This window comes from Heptranchias perlo, chromosome 22, assembly GCF_035084215.1.
Source record: "Heptranchias perlo isolate sHepPer1 chromosome 22, sHepPer1.hap1, whole genome shotgun sequence".
NCBI classification, from domain to species: Eukaryota; Metazoa; Chordata; class Chondrichthyes; order Hexanchiformes; family Hexanchidae; genus Heptranchias; species Heptranchias perlo.
Genome location: NC_090346.1, coordinates 29,851,886 through 29,873,797, shown reverse-complemented (window position 1 = coordinate 29,873,797; position 21,912 = coordinate 29,851,886). Strand labels below are relative to the sequence as shown.

At 48.3% G+C, this 21,912-nt stretch overlaps 1 protein-coding gene across 1 annotated transcript; it reads left to right on the top strand.

The window, feature by feature from the left end:
* The first annotated feature begins 331 nt into the window (after nucleotides 1-331).
* eci1 (enoyl-CoA delta isomerase 1) lies at nucleotides 332-21,912 on the top strand. Its single transcript, XM_068003178.1, has 7 exons — nucleotides 332-409; nucleotides 2,953-3,090; nucleotides 6,215-6,342; nucleotides 9,693-9,839; nucleotides 17,563-17,684; nucleotides 19,756-19,934; nucleotides 21,405-21,912. The coding sequence occupies exons 1-7, from the start codon at nucleotides 370-372 to the stop codon at nucleotides 21,569-21,571; spliced, it is 921 nt and encodes a 306-aa protein (XP_067859279.1). The 5' UTR covers nucleotides 332-369; the 3' UTR covers nucleotides 21,572-21,912.

Sequence of the window (21,912 nt, the reverse complement as noted above, 5' to 3'; positions counted from 1 at the left end):
ATTTCATTGGCTGCTGATTAATCAATCAATCAGAGAGCAATGAGGCTCTCTATAATCATAAAAGTGAAATGAACAGTAAGATATAAGGCAAAGTTAAAGGCAGTTTAGTGCTGTGGATTTGCACCCCCTAGGAACTAAATAGAGAGACTAGGTGATTGTATGAATTGTACTTGGACATATACTACCATTACTTCGCAGTTAAAGGTCAAAGCGTGCAGCACTATAATAATAATGCAATAAATAGCACTCATTTTCCTGAGCTATAATGCCACCGTTGCTCCTAGGCTGTAACATCGCGGGCTGTAGTACCGACATATCCCGGGTGGTGGCGCTGCCCGCGAGGTCACCGTTTCCGTTTTCCGGCAGAGAATGGCGGCGTTGCTGAAGGCGACTCGAGCGGTTTGCTCAGGTCGGTGACACCGAAATCCAGCAAATTTGGTAGGAATTGCGGGGTGGGTGCGGGCCTGGAATTCACGGCCCTAAATGAGATCGAGCTTATCCCTGGGCCAAAAGAGAGTCCGCAACGGAATATCGGCGCGTTATTACAGGAAAGTCCAGGAATTCAGATACACAATACATCGCCCGCCATTACACCGCCCACCCGCCATCACACCATCCGCCATTACACCGCCCACCACCATCCGCCATTACACCATCCGCCATTACACCGCCCACCACCACCTGCCATTACACCATCCGCCATTACACCGCCCACCACCATCCGCCATTACACCATCCGCCATTACACCGCCCACCACCACCTGCCATTACACCATCCGCCATTACACCGCCCACCACCATCCGCCATTACACCGCCCACCACCATCCGCCATTACACCACCCACCACCACCTGCCGTTACACCATCCACCATTACACCGCCCACCACCACCACCTGACATTACACCATCCGCCCACCACCACCACCACCCACCATTACACCGCCCGCCACCACCCGCCATTACACCGCCCGCCACCACCCGCCATTACACTGCCCGCCATTACACCGCCCACCACCGCCCGCCATTACACCGCCCACCACCGTCCGCCATTACACCACCCGCCATTACACCACCCACCATTACACCGCCCATTACACCGCCCACCACCACCACCCACCATTACACCGCCCACCACCACCATCACACCGCCCACCACCACCATCACCCACCATTACACCACCCGCCATTACACCGTCCACCATTACACCGCCCACCACCACCCGCCATTACACCGCCCACCACCACCCGCCAGCACACACCATGAGTACATCACTCTATGCCAGTACACAGACAAATACACCGATCACCGTCAATACGGCTGACCGCTCGTACGTCCTCTGATTTGTGTTCTGTACAACCTAAGATCCTATTTCCTTTGTTTACTGCAGTTGGTTCTAATATGGTTGCAGATCTTTTGCCTGCCATTTAGTTTATGGCTCCAAGGCTTATTCTCCTCTTATCTCACTTTGTACTTGTCACCTTTGAATTCCATTTACCATTTCTTAGCCCAGCTTCTCAATTTATTGAGATCTCTCTGCACCTATTCGACCTGCCCTTGATTGTTTGCAACTCCTACCCCATCCTCATCCACTTTGGTGTCCTAAGCAAATTTTGAAAGTTTTGCCTCTTCCTGCTTCCAAGTAATTGATAAACAACTTGAATAATGAAGGCCTGTAAGTGATGCACTAATCACCTTCTGCCACCATCAACTCAGTTCTACAGACTTCAGTATTTACCCAACTATTCCATGCTTTTCTACTTTATAGACCAACTTCACATACAGTGCTGTCTCAAAAGCTTTGCTGAAATCTAAATAAACAATGTTGACAGAGCTCCCTTTATCCACAACCTCAGTTACCTCAAAGAATTCTGACAGGTTTTTCAAGCATGGTCTCTTCCCTCTGCCCAAATAAATCTTTGTTTCTGTTCCCCCATTTGTCCACTTAATTTCTGGTAGCTCAAAATTGCCCTGGACAATCATATTCATGTCCAAACATACCTCCCTAATCCTTTTTGTATATTTCAGCATCTGTAGCCACAATCTGACTTAGTAACCTGGAACAGATCCCAACAACTAGTTTCTTACTATTCTTTATCACAATCCATAACACCTTTAACTTGTCCGTACTCAATCCAGGTTGAATTATTTACCTTACTGTCACACGTTTTACATAACATTGCCTTCTAGCCTATTCTTTTTGTCCTTATGTATCAATTTATATCCTTCGAGATTGCCACCATTTTGTATCCTTATTTAGCCACAACTCTAATACCTATCACATCATAATTCATGTTACGTATAGAGCTGTAGATCACCTTGTTTATTCTGAATGCTCCTTGAATTTGTATGCATTTGTATTTTAAGACACTTACCTCCACTCCTTGGTGCAGCCTTCCCATTCCTCTTGGTCTCTCTTCAGTTTATTCTTAACCTGCTGTAAATTACCTACTTTCAGTGTGCTTGCTATGTGATTCACTTCTATGCTGTTGGTTTCCTGATCTATAAATGTCCTCCCAGCCTACCAGTCTATTTTAAATCCATCCCACTGTTCTGTTATCCTCTCCACCAGTATATTGCTTCCAGTAGAGTTCAGGTGGTTTGCAATTTATTATTAGGGGTTTGTTATAAGGATTTATTTTTGGGAGTTGTTATTGGGACTTATTATTGGAGATTTCTTCCTGGACTTATCAACAGGGTTTGTTATCAGGAGTTGTTATATGGTTCATAATTGGGAACAGTTCTATGGCTTATTATCAGGGTTTGTCATTGGTTGTTATTTGGAAGCTGGTATTGAGGTTGCTGCAGGAGTAAAATAGTTGAGATTTCAGCCTTATAAGAGTTGTAAGAATTTTGATGTTACCTAAACTGATTTACAATGAAAGAGAAACTGTTGGGATCAGATGTTCTCATTCCCTGAGCATTTAATAGCTGCAGTTTTTTTGTGTTTCAGGACATGTTTCACTTTATGGTAGTAACAGTTTACAGTATAAGCCCGGAAGGATTTTGAGCCACTTGTCATGCAATCCATCAAGCCAGAGGCGACTATTCACAAATAAGAACATGATAGTGGAACTGGACAGCAACACAGGTAATTTCAGAAGTCATTGTATGTATATATGTGATCTGTTGCAGTTGAAAATAGGTTATGTGTAAAAATGGTACATGATATTCAGTTAGTTGTGTGATAATTCTATGTTTAGGAACATTAATTATTGCATTTATTATTTTCTAGTGTAGAATATTCTATGTAATATAGATAGGATACAATTACTGAGGAATGTAATTTGTAGGGTGGTAATTCAATCCAGCCAGTGATGTTATAAACTGTGAGAGTGAAGATTACACTTTTCTTTCCATTGTGTGGTGATTGCAGCAGAGGCTTTCTGAAGTAGGCTCTGGTCCTCCTCATCTGTATCTATTAAAGTTTAATTAGTTTTTCTTTTGGGGCAGATTGTTATAAAGAAAACTGCACAGTTCCCTTATGTACTTTTTTTTCTAATTAAATCAACAGCCCCAATGACTTGGCTTCATTACAGAAAGTGGTATGTGCCTATCATGCTGCCCACATCCATGCACTCCATTGCCCAAGAATCGTATGTGCCAGTGGGTTAGGTAATAATCCATTATGGTAGTAATTCAGGATTTGGCTTTTGTGTGTGGGGATGAAGGGTTGTGCTACCAGCAGAAACTGAATGAGGATTGTGCGTGACAACCGTTGCAGATATCATATAGTTTCTTGATCAGTATTGGGGTGGCTGGCATTGATGATACACACGCATAAAGGCCTGAAAGCTCGTGGATACACAGAACACAACAGGATGATGAAGGATAGTCAGGTCAGCCATACACAAAAGCCAGAACAATATTATGATCCAAAGCCAAGATGAATGATCCAAGCTGTGGGAAAGGAGCTGAAGACAAAGCCAAGATCCCAAGAGAACGGAGGCTTGTGAATGCTAAACTTCCTCAGCCATAGGAAGTTGGGATGGGCGAGTTTATTGGAAATATTTAAATATTTTCACAACTATTGAATTTTTTTAGAGCTTATAATACAAAATTATTTAAGAATATCACCCAGGGCGGAGCCTACCATCCATCACAAAACTTTTTTTAAAGGACAAATCTACTTTTTATTTTCTTGCGCAATCTTCCAACTTCCTCTACCTATTACAGATGCTGCCTGTCAAGGCTCTAGCTCGACCCCTGACCTGGACAGTCACCTCTCCAAATTCCTCTGGGTGAGCAAAAAGCCACAAATATGCCTCGAACACCTTCAGCTCCCAAAACAAGGGGAAGGAGAAGCTTCCCAAATTTCTGGGCAGCTCAGATCCAAGGGTTTGTGGCCTGGTTCCCAGCCCCCACCCTCCAATGTACCCGTGGTTGGGAGTGGAAGCCAGGACCTCCTTCCCAACCCTCCTACACAGCCCACCATTCGCAAGTCCTCAAAAGAGACCAATAGAGAGCCAGAAGCATCTTATTGCCACTACAAGCTTCAGACTTAGAAACTGGTGTGATGCCTCCTTAAAGACCCCAGAAGGTATGTCAGCCATCTCCCCAATATTGCACAGTGGGACATTCCCAGAAGGTCTTGCCTGTGCTGAATACAGAGTCTGGCATGAAAAAGGGATCACCCCTCCACTAGTTAGCTGACAAATTTTGCCTCACCCAACATGATCAATATCACTATCTCCAGATGAAGCTTTATCTCTGGTATCTTGCAATAGCTTGCAGACTTCAGCGTAAACCACCTCCCTTGGAACTTTTCCTCCACTCCCCCAACAACCTCTTGCGTATGCTTCTCCAAACTATGTTATTTCTGTATGACCAAAGACAGGACAGAAACCCTGATATAAGCCCTGGAATCGTGACCTACGCTGATTGTTAAGACAGGAAGAATGGCAAAGGTATGAAATCAGTCCCTTACCACCACCACCTGCAGCAAAATGCCTGAAGACCAATTCAAAACGATACACTGCACATGCTCTGCAAGTTCCACCCCTCCATACCAGCCAACTACTGGACGGGTCAGCCAGAAGGGCACCCCCCATACACATATTCTGGTCATGTCCCCACATCCAGCTATTCTGAACAGCAGTTTGGAAGATCACCAGGAACAAAACCAATCTCATGATCCTAGTGGACTTTCTGGGCCTGCCTACTGGAGAGAAAGGACCCCTCTCCAAAAGTAGTACAACTCGTTACTGGCTGCAAGAAGATGCTTCCCCCCTCTGTGGTGGAGTGCAGCCCAATCCACAACAAATGTGGCTAAAACAGATGTGGGACATCTGCTAATTAAAACAAGTCATCACCTGGAACTGGGAAAATACCAGACAGTCTGGAGCACGTTCTTGGAGGCCCCCTCAGTGCCGCAGCCCACCAGCCATGGGAGCATTAACACAACTAACATGATCATCCATACACAAGACCTCTCACCACTGTCCCGAACCTTAACTATCCTCAGAACCCAGGGTGAAACAAGCTGTCTTTGCCCCTGACCTGCATTGCTGCAAGTGCAAACAGCCTGATCGCTGATACTTTCCTCCTGCAGGCACCATGTGGTCAGGATGCACAGTGACTACATAATCCATGTATGAGAGTTTACACTCATAAAATGTGTGTGATTATACAGCTAAATTACAATGACCTTGTAAATTTTCTAATTTAGTGTTCCCTTGATCGTGCAGTGGCTTTATAAAATATTTTGTGAATTTGCATGTATTAACAGTTTCATAAAATATGTGTATGAATGTTTAAAAAAAAAATTGAAATGTAATGTCAAACTAACTATTTGGCTTTATGTATCACTCCCTAAGCACCGCACTGAAGTGTCAACCTAGATTATGTGCTAAAGTCCTGGCACGGGCATTGAACCTTTTGTCACGGAGATCAGAGTGTCACAAATTGACAATATAGAACATGTTTTGAAGCACCTCAGCTGATAGTGGGCAGAAAACTTATTAGAGCAGTAGTGGGCCAGTTATCAGAGTACCTCTACAAATATTAACAATTGGATGTACAAAGTCTCCATTCTCGCTGGCTACAATTGTTCTGTACTTCCAGTGGTTATTTTTTAAGTTTGCCATTAACTTCTGGCATTTTTATTTTAAAATAGTATTACTGCAGTGACCATGTAATTTTTCATTACATAAAGGGACTAAGAATCTTATTAATGCTTTAGTGAACTAAAGCCCTTTCTATAACATTTTTTTTAGGAGTTGCAGTGATTCAGATGAAGAGCCCTCCAGTTAACAGTCTAAGCCTGGAATTCCTCACAGAGTTTGCAATTAATATGGAGAAACTTGAGATGGACCGAGGATGTCGCGGTGTGGTTCTCACTTCTGTATGTATAAAACACTGAACAATCATTCTGGTATGAGAAAGCAAGCACATTACACATTAGTGGACTTTACAGATCATTACAATAGAGATTGTGACTGTAACAAGTTTTGTATTTTAATACGAGTAGTCAGAACATACTAGTAAAACTGAGCAGCTAAAATGGTAACTAATTACGGCATGAATTCTGTATAGATTTGTACTGTTGATACCTTTGAATCATCAATCTGGCATAATTACTGGTAGGGCTTGTAATTGTGATAAAACTGAGTCAAAAACTGACTTTGATGGTCAGTGTGTGTTTGCTTCTGAATTGGGTATCCCTGCTTAGTAGATGATTGCCTGCACTGTTTTGATGACCTACAAATTTGTCATACATCATGGAGAAATTTGCAAGTGCAGTTTTTGTACTGTATTTTAATTCTTAGAGTTTGCAATTAAGTGGCAGCATATGGAGACTATTAAGTAATGTTCTTAATCTTCAGAAATCTGTATTATAGAGTATCAATAATGGAATATTGCCTGTTACAAAACAAAGTGTCACAAAGTTTACAGTTTAGCGTTTTCCACAGCAAAATGGATCCAAATATTCCTGATGTTTCAATTGCTTTCCCCAAATGCTCAGCTGATGAAGTCATTGTGTAGCTGGGTGCTACAGACCAGAAGTTCCCAGGTTTGTTTCTTGGAGTTACCTTACTTCAACTGAGGTGGCTACAGCTGGCCTCTGTCGTCCTGACGAAAATCATCCAGAGCTCCCCACTCCTGACTGCTATCCAGTGACCCCTGGTGGAAGCACATGTGTGTATGTTGGAATGAGGACAGCACTGTCGAAAGGCCCACCAACACTCACTGTCTAGGCTCACGCATGAAGAATGGCCACTTGGACAAGGTACTGGGGGCATCCAAATGCTTAGTATTATACATCAGTATCTTTAGGAAGGGAGAAAATTGGCAAAAAAAGAGTGCTTTAAACAAAACAAATCTCTGTTGTGATTATGTATATCAATTACTTAGTTTTTATTGGGACTAGTTTTCTCCACTGTAAAACTGCGGTTGCTGTCTTCTGCTGGGAGTACTTTAGGAGGAGCAAAGTCTGATTATTGTTTGCAGATGTTGTTTTGAAATGACAAATGTCCACTTTTTTTAAATTAACCCCAAAATGGATTGAAAAATCTGAAGTCAGGTTTTTAAGTATAATTCATTCTGAACCATGGAAACATCTATTTCTCCATTTTGTTTTAGAGTCGACTTTTCAGTCACTTTGCCAGAATGGTTTACTGCTGTGCAATCTGAGAATAACATTATAATTTGTATTATAGAAACCTGATTTCATCCACACTGTTAATCACACTTAGAATGAAAGAACATGAGACAAGTCAAGAAAAAGACCCATCACAGCTCATCCCTTTAGTACCCTAACTTTTGCATCTTATCCAACTGCATTTTGAATGTCACTAATGTTTTGATATCTGTTATCTTGCTTGACAGATTATTCAAAACATTTGTTGTTCTTTGTGCAATTACATTTCTCCTAATATTTATCAGTTTTAAATTTGTCTTCTGGTTCTACTTTTGTGGTTTACTTTAAAGTAATATCATGAATTTACTGTATCTACCTATATCATGGAATGTATTATGTGCCTCACTCAAGTTTTCTGTCTTTCCCTTAACTCTCTTCTGATTGTACAGTTTGAGCAACTCCAATAATTTCTCACAAGTCATCTCCTTTTCACTTGGGGCCAGTCGTATAGCTCTTCTCTGCACACTTTCCAGTACCTAAACTTTGTTTTTTGTGGCAATGTAATCAGAATTCAAAACATTGTGGTCTGGCCAACACATTGTAAAACTTTAGAATCTTTGTACCTTGTACTTCACTGTTCTGCCCATGTATCCCAGCATTGTATTACCTTTCTCAATTGTTACATGACAATGTCTAGATGTCCACAGTGATTTATTTCCTTACTCCCAAGTCCATTATAATCTCGCTGTGATAAATTCAGTCCACTCATTGTAAGCTTGAATTCCACATTTTTTATTAATGTGTGCTATTTTCCATTTCTCAGTGTTGAATTTAATTTGTTTTGTCTGCCCAATTGTAAAGGTTCTGCATTTGCTTGCTTCCAGACCTGTGTCCAGTGATTCCTTCAGTAGTTATTGTGATATTTATAGGTAATTTAAAATGTTATAATCAACAGAAAGGAAGCCATTTATTACATTGCTTGCTTAATTCTTCTGTCTTCAGTCAGTTATTGTGTACACCCTTGGTCATTCTTATTTCTTTCTCCTCTCAAGATAGAGTTTTTTCGGTGTAAGGTTCCATGGGTGCCAGGCAACCTTTGATATCTCATCCAAGTAACTGGCTCATGAGTGAACTGAGACAGTGCCAGCAGGCTATTCGAGTGTGGAGGATGTCAAAACTGAGCCCAATGCCGACGCTGGCCTCACATACACACTTCCAGAAACTGCCACTAGATGGCATTCAAGATTGGAAGTCTTGATTGATTTCCCTCCCTGCCTAACTCTGGGGTATTGAGGAATATTGTAGCCACTTCTACCATCACTCTGGGTGACTTTATCTAACTCAGCATATACTGAGGATCAAACCTAGGGCCTTCCTGGTCTGTACAGCTCAGTTACTCACTACCCAGTAGAAGAAGAGTCTTTGTCTCTTACAACCATTTACAAATATTAGTAGAGCTGCAATATGAATGTGAAAATTCAAAGTGGCAGTAGCATTATTTAGGAACAGAAAGCAACCACACAACATTAGTGTATTAAATTAAAATAAAATATATTCTTAAATGTTTCTACAATGTAGGTATGCAATCACTGCATTATATATGTAAAGCCAAAATGCAGAATGGATTACAATAAATAATGTACAATACTTCAGTGAAATTACATTTCAATATAAATAATTCGGCTGGGCACTGTGATAGTTTTAGCAGTGGAGTGCAGATTTGAATGCAGCCTAGACTATAGTTGGAATTTGGCAATTTGTGAAGAATAATTGTCACCTCATCAAAAATGGAGAAAAAAGTACAAGTGAAATATTGTGGTTTTGTCAAACAAAAAAGAAAGGTCTTTGTATATCTGTTTATGCTTTGCCCATAAATGGCTGACAAAATTGGATTGCTGTCACTGGGACACTAAATAAAACAGTGCTCCCTGTGAACATTAGGTAGCTGCATTGAAGTCCCAGCAGCAAAGAACAGGAGTGGGGAATTTCATCTTAAAAGACTACAAACTAAAATCGCAGTCTAAAGTACAAGGTGGCCATAACTAGCTTCTAATGTATTTGGATTGTTTTGTGTTTTGGGACAAAGAAATTTAATCATAATACTTTAATTTTAGTCAATCCCTAAGATCTTTTCTGCTGGCCTGGATATCAATGAGATGTATGGGAAGACACCAGAGCACACTGGGGAGTTCTGGAGAGCAGTTCAAGAAATGTGGCTGAAGTTGTATGGATCCAATCTGGTGACAATAGCTGCAATCAATGTAAGTGACACAATGGTCTTTACCAGAATTGCAAATCATTTGTGCAGATTATTACCTAGCACTGAGGTTGTATACATAAATAACTGTATTAAAAACATCAGTAAACTAGAATATGTAAAAATACTCATTCACATTCATTTAAGAGTCTCACTTTTAGCGTCACTTCAAAAAATCATACAGATTTTTGAAGAAGGAGTGAATCCAGCAATGCTTCCAACATTGTGAAGTAATAATTAATACCCAAAATTGTGGGAGCCACATCCACCAATGTTGTACTAACGTGGGAAGAACATCCAATAATGCTGTACTAAGATGGGGGAACATCCCCTAATGTTGTACTAATGCGAGAACAACGTCCACTAATTCAGTCGTTGCAAGAGAATCCGCTGCAATGGCTTCTCTTACCACCCCTGCACTGTTAGCTCTGAAATCACCCAAGGATCTACCCTTGGCCCCCTGTTATTTCTCATATACGTGCTGCCCCTCAGCAACATCATTCGAAGACAGCATGTCAGATTCCACATGTACGCTGACAACACCCAGCTGTATCTCAACACCACTTCCCTCAATCCCTCCACTGCTGCTATGTTGTCAGACCACTTGTCCAACATCCAGTCCTGGATGAACCACAATTTCCTCCAATTAAATATTGGGAAGATCAAAACCACAAACTCCGTTCCCTAGCCATCAATTCCATCCCCCTCCTCATCACTATCTCATGCTGAACCAGACTTCTGAGCCTATATTCTCTTCATCACAAAGATTGCCTACTTCCACCTTTGAAATATTGCCTGTCTCCACCCCATTTCAGTTCATCTGCTGCTGAATCCATGCTTTTGTTACCTCCAGACTCTGCTATTCCAATGCTCTCCGAGCCAGCCTCCCATCTTCCACCCTCCATAAATTTAAGCTCATCCAAAACTGCTGCCTGTATCCGAACTCGCATAAAGTTCCGTTCACCTATCACACCTATGCTCGCTGACCTACGTTGGCTCCCGGTCCACCGACGTGTCGATTTTAAAATTCTCATCCTAGTGTTCAAATCCCTGCATGGCCTCGTCCCTCCCTATCTCCGTAACCTCCTCCAGCCCTACAACCCTCCGAGAACTCTGCGTTCCTCCAACTCTGGCCTCTTGTGTATCCTCCACATCTTTTGTCCCACCGTTGGCAGCCGTGCTTTCAGCCATCTAGGGCCTAAGCTCTGGAATTACCTCCCTAAACCACTCTACCTCCCCACCTCTATCTCCTCCTTTAAGACACCCCTTAAAGCCTGACTCTAAGACCAATCTTTTAGTCACCTGTCCAAATACCTTCTTTGGTTTGGTGTCAAATTTTGTCTGATTACAATCCTGTGAAGCGCATTGGGATGTTTTACTACGTTAAAGGCGCTATATAAATGCAAGTTGTTATTGTTATTTCAGCTGCAACATCACTGGAGTCCTTCTGCCCTTGATGTGGTGATTATCATTCACTGTTGCAACAAAATATTTGAAGTCAAAACACAAATAGATGAGGAAAGAAACAACAGAAAAATGTTTACACTAGAAAAAGTCACCAGAGATAATTGGGCCCCGATTTCCAAAGGAAATTGCGGGGGCGGGGGCTGCGAAAATCGGGGAAATTCCGAGCGGGTGAGGAAGCTGGCTCCAACCCGCCGACTTCCGGGTTTCCCACAGACGTGCCTGTGAGTGCGCGCGCTTCCCGAATGCGGAGGTCCTGCTGGCGATTAAAGCCGGCGGGATGTTAGTTAAAGAACCAAACCCGATCTCCTCCTCTCCCCCCGATTTTTTCCTCCCCTCCCTCCCCCCGATCTCCGCCTCTCCCTCCCCCCGATCTCCGCCTCTCCCTCCCCCCGATCTCCGCCTCTCCCTCCCCCCGATCTCCGCCTCTCCCTCCCCCCCCGATCACCGCCTCTCCCCCCCCCCCCGATCTCCGCCTCTTCCCCCCCCCCACCCCGATCTCCGCCTCTTCCCACCCCGATCTCCGCCTCTTCCTCCCCCCCGATCTCCACCTCTTCTTCCCCCCCCGATCTCCACCTCTTCTTCCCCCCCCGATCTCCACCTCTTCCTCCCCCCCCCGATCTCCGCCTCTTCCTCCCCCCCCGATCTCCGCCTCTTCCTCCCCCCCGATCTCCGCCTCTTCCTCCCCCCCCGATCTCCGCCTCTTCCTCCCCCCCCGATCTCCGCCTCTTCCTCCCCCCCCGATCTCCGCCTCTTCCTCCCCCCCGATCTCCGCCTCTTCCTCCCCCCCCGATCTCCGCCTCTTCCTCCCCCCCCGATCTCCGCCTCTTCCTCCCCCCCCCGATCTCCGCCTCTTCCTCCCCCCCCCCGATCTCCGCCTCTTCCTCCCCCCCCCGATCTCCGCCTCTTCCTCCCCCCCCCCGATCTCCGCCTCTTCCTCCCCCCCCGATCTCCGCCTCTTCCCCCCCCCCGATCTCCGCCTCTTCCTCCCCCCCCCCGATCTCCGCCTCTTCCTCCCCCCCCGATCTCCGCCTCTTCCTCCCCCCCGATCTCCGCCTCTTCCTCCCCCCCCCCCGATCTCCGCCTCTTCCTCCCCCCCCGATCTCCGCCTCTTCCTCCCCCCCCGATCTCCGCCTCTTCCTCCCCCCCCGATCTCCGCCTCTTCCTCCCCCCCGATCTCCGCCTCTTCCTCCCCCCCCGATCTCGGCCTCTTCCTCCCCCCCCGATCTCGGCCTCTTCCTCCCCCCCCGATCTCGGCCTCTTCCTCCCCCCCCGATCTCGGCCTCTTCCTCCCCCCCCGATCTCGGCCTCTTCCTCCCCCCCCCCCGATCTCCGCCTCTTCCTCCCCCCCCCCGATCTCCGCCTCTTCCTCCCCCCCCGATCTCCGCCTCTTCCTCCCCCCCCGATCTCCGCCTCTTCCTCCCCCCCCGATCTCCGCCTCTTCCTCCCCCCCCGATCTCCGCCTCTTCCTCCCCCCCCCCCGATCTCCGCCTCTTCCTCCCCCCCCGATCTCCGCCTCTTCCTCCCCCCCCGATCTCCGCCTCTTCCTCCCCCCCCGATCGCCGCCTCTTCCTCCCCCCCCGATCTCCGCCTCTTCCTCCCCCCCCGATCTCCGCCTCTTCCTCCCCCCCCGATCTCCGCCTCTTCCTCCCCCCCCCGATCTCCGCCTCTTCCTCCCCCCCCGATCTCCGCCTCTTCCTCCCCCCCCCGATCTCCGCCTCTTCCTCCCCCCCCGATCTCCGCCTCTTCCTCCCCCCCCGATCTCCGCCTCTTCCTCCCCCCCCGATCTCCGCCTCTTCCTCCCCCCCCGATCTCCGCCTCTTCCTCCCCCCCCGATCTCCGCCTCTTCCTCCCCCCCCGATCTCCGCCTCTTCCTCCCCCCCCGATCTCCGCCTCTTCCTCCCCCCCCCGATCTCCGCCTCTTCCTCCCCCCCCGATCTCCGCCTCTTCCTCCCCCCCCGATCTCCGCCTCTTCCTCCCCCCCCGATCTCCGCCTCTTCCTCCCCCCCCGATCTCCGCCTCTTCCTCCCCCCCCGATCTCCGCCTCTTCCTCCCCCCCGATCTCCGCCTCTTCCTCCCCCCCCCGATCTCCGCCTCTTCCTCCCCCCCCCCGATCTCCGCCTCTTCCTCCCCCCCCCGATCTCCGCCTCTTCCTCCCCCCCCCCGATCTCCGCCTCTTCCTCCCCCCCCCCGATCTCCGCCTCTTCCTCCCCCCCCCCCGATCTCCGCCTCTTCCTCCCCCCCCCCGATCTCCGCCTCTTCCTCCCCCCCCCCCCGATCTCCGCCTCTTCCTCCCCCCCCCCCCCGATCTCCGCCTCTTCCTCCCCCCCCCCCCCCGATCTCCGCCTCTTCCTCCCCCCCCCCCCCCGATCTCCGCCTCTTCCTCCCCCCCCCGATCTCCGCCTCTTCCTCCCCCCCCGATCTCCGCCTCTTCCTCCCCCCCCCGATCTCCGCCTCTTCCTCCCTCCCCCCCCGATCTCCGCCTCTTCCTCCCTCCCCCCCGTTCTCCGCCTCTTCCTCCCTCCCCCCCGTTCTCCGCCTCTTCCTCCCTCCCCCCCGATCTCCGCCTCTTCCTCCCTCCCCCCCCGATCTCCGCCTCTTCCTCCCTCCCCCCCCGATCTCCGCCTCTTCCTCCCCCCCCCCGATCTCCGCCTCTTCCTCCCCCCCCCCCCGATCTCCGCCTCTTCCTCCCCCCCCCCCCCCGATCTCCGCCTCTTCCTCCCCCCCCCCCCCGATCTCCGCCTCTTCCTCCCCCCCCCCCCCGATCTCCGCCTCTTCCTCCCCCCCCCCGATCTCCGCCTCTTCCTCCCCCCCCCGATCTCCGCCTCTTCCTCCCCCCCCCCCGATCTCCGCCTCTTCCTCCCCCCCCGATCTCCGCCTCTTCCTCCCCCCCACCCCCGATCTCCGCCTCTTCCTCCCCCCCCGATCTCCGCCTCTTCCTCCCTCCCCCCCCCCGATCTCCGCCTCTTCCTCCCTCCCCCCCCGATCTCCGCCTCTTCCTCCCTCCCCCCCCGATCTCCGCCTCTTCCTCCCTCCCCCCCCGATCTCCGCCTCTTCCTCCCTCCCCCCCCCCGATCTCCGCCTCTTCCTCCCCCCCCGATCTCCGCCTCTTCCTCCCCCCCCGATCTCCGCCTCTTCCTCCCCCCCACCCCGATCTCCGCCTCTTCCTCCCCCCCCCCCCCCCGATCTCCGCCTCTTCCTCCCTCCCCCCCCGATCTCCGCCTCTTCCTCCCTCCCCCCCCGATCTCCGCCTCTTCCTCCCTCCCCCCCCGATCTCCGCCTCTTCCTCCCTCCCCCCCCCCGATCTCCGCCTCTTCCTCCCTCCCCCCCCCCCGATCTCCGCCTCTTCCTCCCTCCCCCCCCGATCTCCGCCTCTTCCTCCCTCCCCCCCCGATCTCCGCCTCTTCCTCCCTCCCCCCCCGATCTCCGCCTCTTCCTCCCTCCCCCCCCGATCTCCGCCTCTTCCTCCCTCCCCCCCCCCGATCTCCGCCTCTTCCTCCCCCCCCGATCTCCGCCTCTTCCTCCCCCCCCCGATCTCCGCCTCTTCCTCCCCCCCACCCCGATCTCCGCCTCTTCCTCCCCCCCCCCGATCTCCGCCTCTTCCTCCCCCCCCCCCGATCTCCGCCTCTTCCTCTCCCCCCCCTCCCGATCTCCGCCTCTTCCTCTCCCCCCCCCCCGATCTCCGCCTCTTCCTCCCCCCCCCGATCTCCGCCTCTTCCTCCCCCCCCCCGATCTCCGCCTCTTCCTCCCCCCCCGATCTCCGCCTCTTCCCCCCCCCGATCTCCGCCTCTTCCTCCCCCCCCGATCTCCGCCTCTTCCTCCCCCCCCGATCTCCGCCTCTTCCTCCCCCCCCCGATCTCCGCCTCTTCCTCCCCCCCCCGATCTCCGCCTCTTCCTCCCCCCCCCGATCTCCGCCTCTTCCTCCCCCCCCCGATCTCCGCCTCTTCCTCCCCCCCCCGATCTCCGCCTCTTCCTCCCCCCCCCGATCTCCGCCTCTTCCTCCCCCCCCCCGATCTCCGCCTCTTCCTCCCCCCCGATCTCCGCCTCTTCCTCCCCCCCCGATCTCGGCCTCTTCCTCCCCCCCCGATCTCCGCCTCTTCCTCCCCCCCCGATCTCCGCCTCTTCCTCCCCCCCCGATCTCCGCCTCTTCCTCCCCCCCCCGATCTCCGCCTCTTCCTCCCCCCCCCGATCTCCGCCTCTTCCTCCCCCCCCCGATCTCCGCCTCTTCCTCCCCCCCCAGATCTCCGCCTCTTCCTCCCCCCCCGATCTCCGCCTCTTCCTCCCCCCCCGATCTCCGCCTCTTCCTCCCCCCCCGATCTCCGCCTCTTCCTCCCCCCCCGATCTCCGCCTCTTCCTCCCCCCCCGATCTCCGCCTCTTCCTCCCCCCCCGATCTCCGCCTCTTCCTCCCCCCCAGATCTCCGCCTCTTCCTCCCCCCCCGATCTCCGCCTCTTCCTCCCCCCCCGATCTCCGCCTCTTCCTCCCCCCCCCGATCTCCGCCTCTTCCTCCCCCCCCGATCTCCGCCTCTTCCTCCCCCCCCGATCTCCGCCTCTTCCTCCCCCCCGATCTCCGCCTCTTCCTCCCCCCCCGATCTCCGCCTCTTCCTCCCCCCCCGATCTCCGCCTCTTCCTCCCCCCCCGATCTCCGCCTCTTCCTCCCCCCCCGATCTCCGCCTCTTCCTCCCCCCCCGATCTCCGCCTCTTCCTCCCCCCCGATCTCCGCCTCTTCCTCCCCCCCCGATCTCCGCCTCTTCCTCCCCCCCCCGATCTCCGCCTCTTCCTCCCCCCCCGATCTCCGCCTCTTCCTCCCCCCCCGATCTCCGCCTCTTCCTCCCCCCCCGATCTCCGCCTCTTCCTCCCCCCCCGATCTCCGCCTCTTCCTCCCCCCCCGATCTCCGCCTCTTCCTCCCCCCCCGATCTCCGCCTCTTCCTCTCCCCCCCCGCCCCCCGATCTCCGCCTCTTCCTCCCCCCCCGATCTCCGCCTCTTCCTCCCTCCCCCCCCCGATCTCCGCCTCTTCCTCCCTCCCCCCCCCGATCTCCGCCTCTTCCTCCCCCCCGATCTCCGCCTCTTCCTCCCTCCCCCCCCGATCTCCGCCTCTTCCTCCCTCCCCCCCCGATCTCCGCCTCTTCCTCCCTCCCCCCCCCGATCTCCGCCTCTTCCTCCCTCCCCCCCCCGATCTCCGCCTCTTCCTCCCTCCCCCCCCCCGATCTCCGCCTCTTCCTCCCTCCCCCCCCGATCTCCGCCTCTTCCTCCCTCCCCCCCCCCGATCTCCACCTCTTCCTCCCTCCCCCCCCCGATCTCCGCCTCTTCCTCCCCCCGCACCCCGATCTCCGCCTCTCCCTTCTCCCCCACCCCCCCCCCCCCTCCCGCCGGCGTTGCAGCTCCTGCTGGGTACGAAATCCAGAAACAACTTTAATCACCATCTTTTAATCTGGTTTGCCGCACGCACCTTCACCCTCCCCCGCCAACACGCCACCATTTCAAAATTGAGCCCTCGTTCTTTGTTGCAGCTGCACCAACAGCTATCTGTAACCCTGTTGTGCCGTAACCACTGTTTTCCCACACTACAAACCTCGATCAGTATGGCAGCAACCAAGAAAAGAAGGAAGACCGCAGCTGTAGTTCATGAATTTGCACAAAATAGGTTGAAAGGAACAAGGCACTTTTGCTACTCGCCATCCAGCAGGTCCGCCATTCCATCGCTGTTATATAGGATCCCTGTACGCAAACATGTCAAATGTATTACCATTGCCTCCTGGTCTACCATTGAAAGCACTCCCTCACCATATCTGTTTTCCAGATCACGGAGCAGGCCAACTGATCAAACTTTTCCGGTCTGCCTCCCAATGGTGTGTCTTGACCCTCTGATGACAAAAAGTATTGCCATTATATACAGCCTGGGTTTGAATGCTGTGAAAAATAGCACATTTCGAGCAAATTGCTCACTCGCTCTTATCTCATCTAGGCAAAGCTTCCTGTTCTTTGAAACGAAAAATAAAGACAGCCTTACACAAATGACCTGCACTGTGCTTAACTACTAACACCATTACCCAACAGGTCATTCCCTTGGTTTCAACAGTGTATATATTCATTTCACGGTGTCTCCTGTTCACAGCCACTTATTGTATGTATATTGGGCATTTTATTCTGAAAATCAACCAATTTTTTTTTAAGAAAAGCATGTTTAAATATGTTGCTGTTGAAGTCACATGGTTGATTCCTGTCCATGTTTTGAAATTTACCATTTCCATTATTATTCTAGGGAGCCAGCCCTGCTGGAGGGTGCCTCTTGGCTATGGCATGTGACTACCGAATTATGGCAGATAATCCAAAGTATGGAATCGGCCTAAATGAGACCAAGCTTGGAATTGTTGCACCATTCTGGTACAGCCTCACAAATTATAGAAGTTGAATTTTACTTCTATTGTATTGGTTGATTTGCTGTGGGAAAAATAAACTTTTATCTGTTCGTCTTTCACTCTTAAATTCTATTTGTCTTTCTCTTGCTGTCATCTTTAGATGTCTGTGAGTCTTCCTGCTCTATCTCCCTTACTCTAAGTTTGATTTCGCCTCCACCATCCCTCGTCCTCATGCTTCAAATTCTCTGTGTATTCCTGTATCTGTCTCTGCCCTTCCTCTTGTCTCTTTCTTTATGTATGTATGTTTCCCTGTCTGCCACACACTTCATTCTTCCTTCTGGCATTGCCAAGCATACACAATGCATGTAAAGGCATACACCTTTTAATCCTTGGAGCAGAAAATTAGCTGTTGCAGTGTCAGTTCAAGCTGGTCAGGAAATTGCTGCACTCCATTCACTGATGTTCTTACTGCTGGTCCCAGCTGCACCTTGTATCTGACACTGCTGTTTTGTTCTGGGACAGGACTCTATTCCAAATGGGAATTCTCACCTGCAGTACAGAATCTGATCTCAGAACAAAGTAGCAAAGTCAGATAGGAGCTGCATCCAGGGCTGACAGTAAGGAGCACATTAAGGAGGTCGAGTGTTACTGTGAACTGTGGGGGGGAGGGGGCAGGGGGTGATGGGTAAACTGACTGTAAACTGGAAGGAAGGTGTTGAAAGAGGCGAGTGCATCTCTGTGAGAGAGAAGGGAGAGAGTTCCTTTGAAAGGAGTTGGAGTGGAAGTGTCTCTAAGCTGGGAACGAGTGCATCTGTAAACTGGGGAAATTGGAGGAGAAAAGTGTCTCTGAATTGGGCATTTATAAGAGCAGAGTGCCTCTGAACTGGGAGAGAGTTAGAAGGGAAAGTGTCTGAATTGGAGGAGGGAATGTCTCTGAACTAGTAGGGCTGATGTTAATAGTGAGACAGTGTCTGTGAGCTGAGAGGCAGTTGGAGCGGGAGAGTGTTTGAACTGGGGAAAGTACCTCTGTGAACTGGGAAGAGTTGGAGGATGAGAGTGTTCCTGTGAAATGGGAGGATGTGGGTTAGTGAGAGCCTCTCTGAAGAGGGCAGGTGCGTGCCTCTGAAGGGAAAGAATAATGGTTGAGGTAGCTTTTGTGAAGTGTTGGTCTGTTGAATATGGATAAATCAAATAGCACTTTTTCTATGATTTATTCTTAGAATATAAAAATCTATCAATTGTGAAGCTATTAAAAATGTCATGAACCAGAATGCACTATTGCATTGTTCCCCTCAGAAAAATGGTCATATTTACTGCCTATGGTCCTGAGTCTGTCATTCTTTTTTTTCCCCTACTTTAGAATTTGCTTTACATTTTTCTTTGTGATCTTCTTTTGGTCCTCTGGTCTCTTTTTTTCTAAATCCACTTCTACTCACCTGGTATTTAAATATTCTCTTTGTTTAATTTCTCAGCCCTGGCTTCATGGCTGCATGGCTCCATTGGGAGGGGAGTGGAGGAGAAATAGGTCAAGACTGGGAGAAAAGAGAGGGTGAGCGGTCTGCGAGCTAATTGTGGGAGAGAAAATAATATATATTTTTAAAAGTGAAGCGTACTTTTTTAAAAAAAAACAAAAGCCTAAAATGAAGTAAATGATTTTAAATAAAAAAGGAAATCAGGTTAAAAAAAAATTACAAAGTATGGGAAGAGTAAAAAAAAATCATAAATGTATGATTATGTGGAGTGTTGGAATGTGACTGGTCTGTGGAGATTACATAATCAGGTACTCAGTATGGATCAGTGCTAGGGGGGGTTTACAGTATTACAGATACAAAACTTTTTACTAACAGGTAATTTGCATTCTACTTTATAAAATGTGGATATTTGAATTGTGCAAGTAATAAAAATGAATGGAGTTTGTCACCAGTGCACGTAGGCCTCTGGATAAATTGTACTAATAAATAAGTTGTGCTTTAGTTACCTTGGTGTCATATTCTAACATTGTAATTGTTTTTCCATAGCCATTTAATGAAGTAGCTGAACCTTTATGCTGGTTTTTGGTTCAAGTTGTAGCTTTTTTTTTCATGCCATCATCAAAGGTTCACGGACACCATGATAAATGTCATTGGAACCAGGGCTACAGAGCATTCTCTCCAGCTTGGTCTCATGTACAGTGCTCCAGAGGCCTTGAAAATTGGACTGGTTGACCATCTGGTACCACAAGACAAAATTATGGCAACTGCTTCGAGTGTAATGTCAGAATGGTTGACAATTCCAGGTAAGGCTACTCTGAATCTGAAAGTGGGAAAATATATGATGGTTCTTATGAATCTTTTTGGGGAAAATCTTATTTTATTGTTCCTGCATAAAAATAAAGTTAAAATGTTTACATAAAAATAACTTGTAGTGAAACAGAAAATGTGCTAAGTGTACTTAAAAATGCATTGTAACTATGTAAAATAGAATTACACAAGAAGTTCTTTATAAATTTAGCTACAGGATTCATATAAATGGCTCTTCTTCACATTGTATTTTAACATTGACATTTTAAAATGTCCATTATGTCATAACAGCCTTATAACTCAGGCTCCATGTTCTTTTTGTGTAAAATATGTTTTACATGCCCAAATTAATAACTGATCATTTCTTGTTTATATTTCCAATTATTTAAATCTGAAGTTCAAACAGAGCGCAATACTACTACACCATCTAGGGGACCATGTTTTTACTCCAAGATTGTACACTAAGAGGAGGCAATGTTTGAATGCTGGAATATAATTAATCAGGAAAACTAAAAATAGACAATATTTAGTCATTATTATTTCCTTTTTTCTGACCTTTCCTTCTGTGTTTCTGCATCCAATCCCCTATTTCCTAAATTGGCCAAAGTCGTGGTGCAGCCTGTTAGTCTACTCAGGCAACTGTTTATGTAATGTATACAAATGCAAAGTCATAGCAAATTTGCATGTGCTATGTGAGTTAATTTCTACATCACTAGTGCTTTGGAAATATTTAGGTGATCCTTTTTATTAGTGTCATTCAGACTTACTGTTTGTGACCAAAGCAAATATAGGTGTGGAGTGCTTGTTGTAGTTGCATAATTTTGCTAAGGTTATAAACCCTTTTTTTCTTTCCATGCCACATGCTTCCTGCAGCCAAGAAGCTTCCAAGTTCTCTGCAGTTAGCATTCTGTGCCAGCCACAGCTCTGGGGCTAATTCTCCACGATTCTGTTTATATGGGGAGGCATCTGGCTTCTGTTTGGCACCTCCTTAGTGCAGCTGAGATCAGCAATTCACCAACATGGGAGATTGAAGTTTTGTCATTTCATTGCCATCATGCATTGGTACTCCAATGAGTCAGTATTTCAGCATCTTTTTTACAATTTGGCTGTCCTTTATGAGCTGTGTACTGTTGGAGTATTAAGTTATTTTGTATATAATTTTGTAACCTGCTGTTTATATGGTTGCAAAGTATTAGGTTCTTAGGATCTACTGTGTGCTCAAAACTGGGTCAATTCACTGAATGTACCCAAGTTGAATAAAATTATAAAAGAACAATACCATGGTTCAGTATTTGACTTGACATGGCATAGCAAGTTGGCATCACAAATGCTTTTTTTCAATTCCCATTTTTTAGTTAAATGTAAATGTTGTTTACATTAATATATTAATTGCAGTTATGTTTTGTCTTCGAGTTCCTTTGCAGATCTGTTGCCATACTTTTTTAATCATTTACTTTACTTTGCAGATCATGCTCGGCAAATCACCAAGTCCATGATGAGGAAGCCAACACTTGATCGACTTTTGACTCACAGAGAATCAGATATACAAAATTTTGTTAATTTCATCAGCAAAGATTCCATTCAGAAGTCACTCCAGCTATACATGGAGATGATGAGACAAAGAAAAAGCTGAGTAATTGTGTTCTTAAATACGGTGTATTTGTATACATGACTTGATGGACAGTAATTCCTGGGATTCTCCTGACAATTCATAATCCTATTTTTCTTTCAGTTTAAATATTGCAAAAGATTTTAGAATATTATTTATATAATTTTTTCATCCTTTCCAAAATGACTTTGCAAAACGTATGCAATTTGCATCCTAATTCTTTGCGATATAAAACCTGAAGGTGCCTAATTCTGCTGTCAATGTCTTGACAGGGTTGATGGGTATAATGTAATCAAGCATAATAAATTGCTTGTTGATTGCCTGGGTATTTTAAAAACGAAGTAATTAAACATATATTTCCACAA

Excerpts from the sequence above, each read along its gene's own strand:
- eci1 (XM_068003178.1), top strand. The coding sequence starts at position 370 with ATGGCGGCGTTGCTGAAGGCGACTCGAGCGGTTTGCTCAG. Across the intron at positions 410-2,952 it reads GACTCGAGCGGTTTGCTCAG|GACATGTTTCACTTTATGGT; the intron begins GTCGGTGACACC and ends TTTGTGTTTCAG. Across the intron at positions 17,685-19,755 it reads GGAATTGTTGCACCATTCTG|GTTCACGGACACCATGATAA; the intron begins GTACAGCCTCAC and ends CCATCATCAAAG.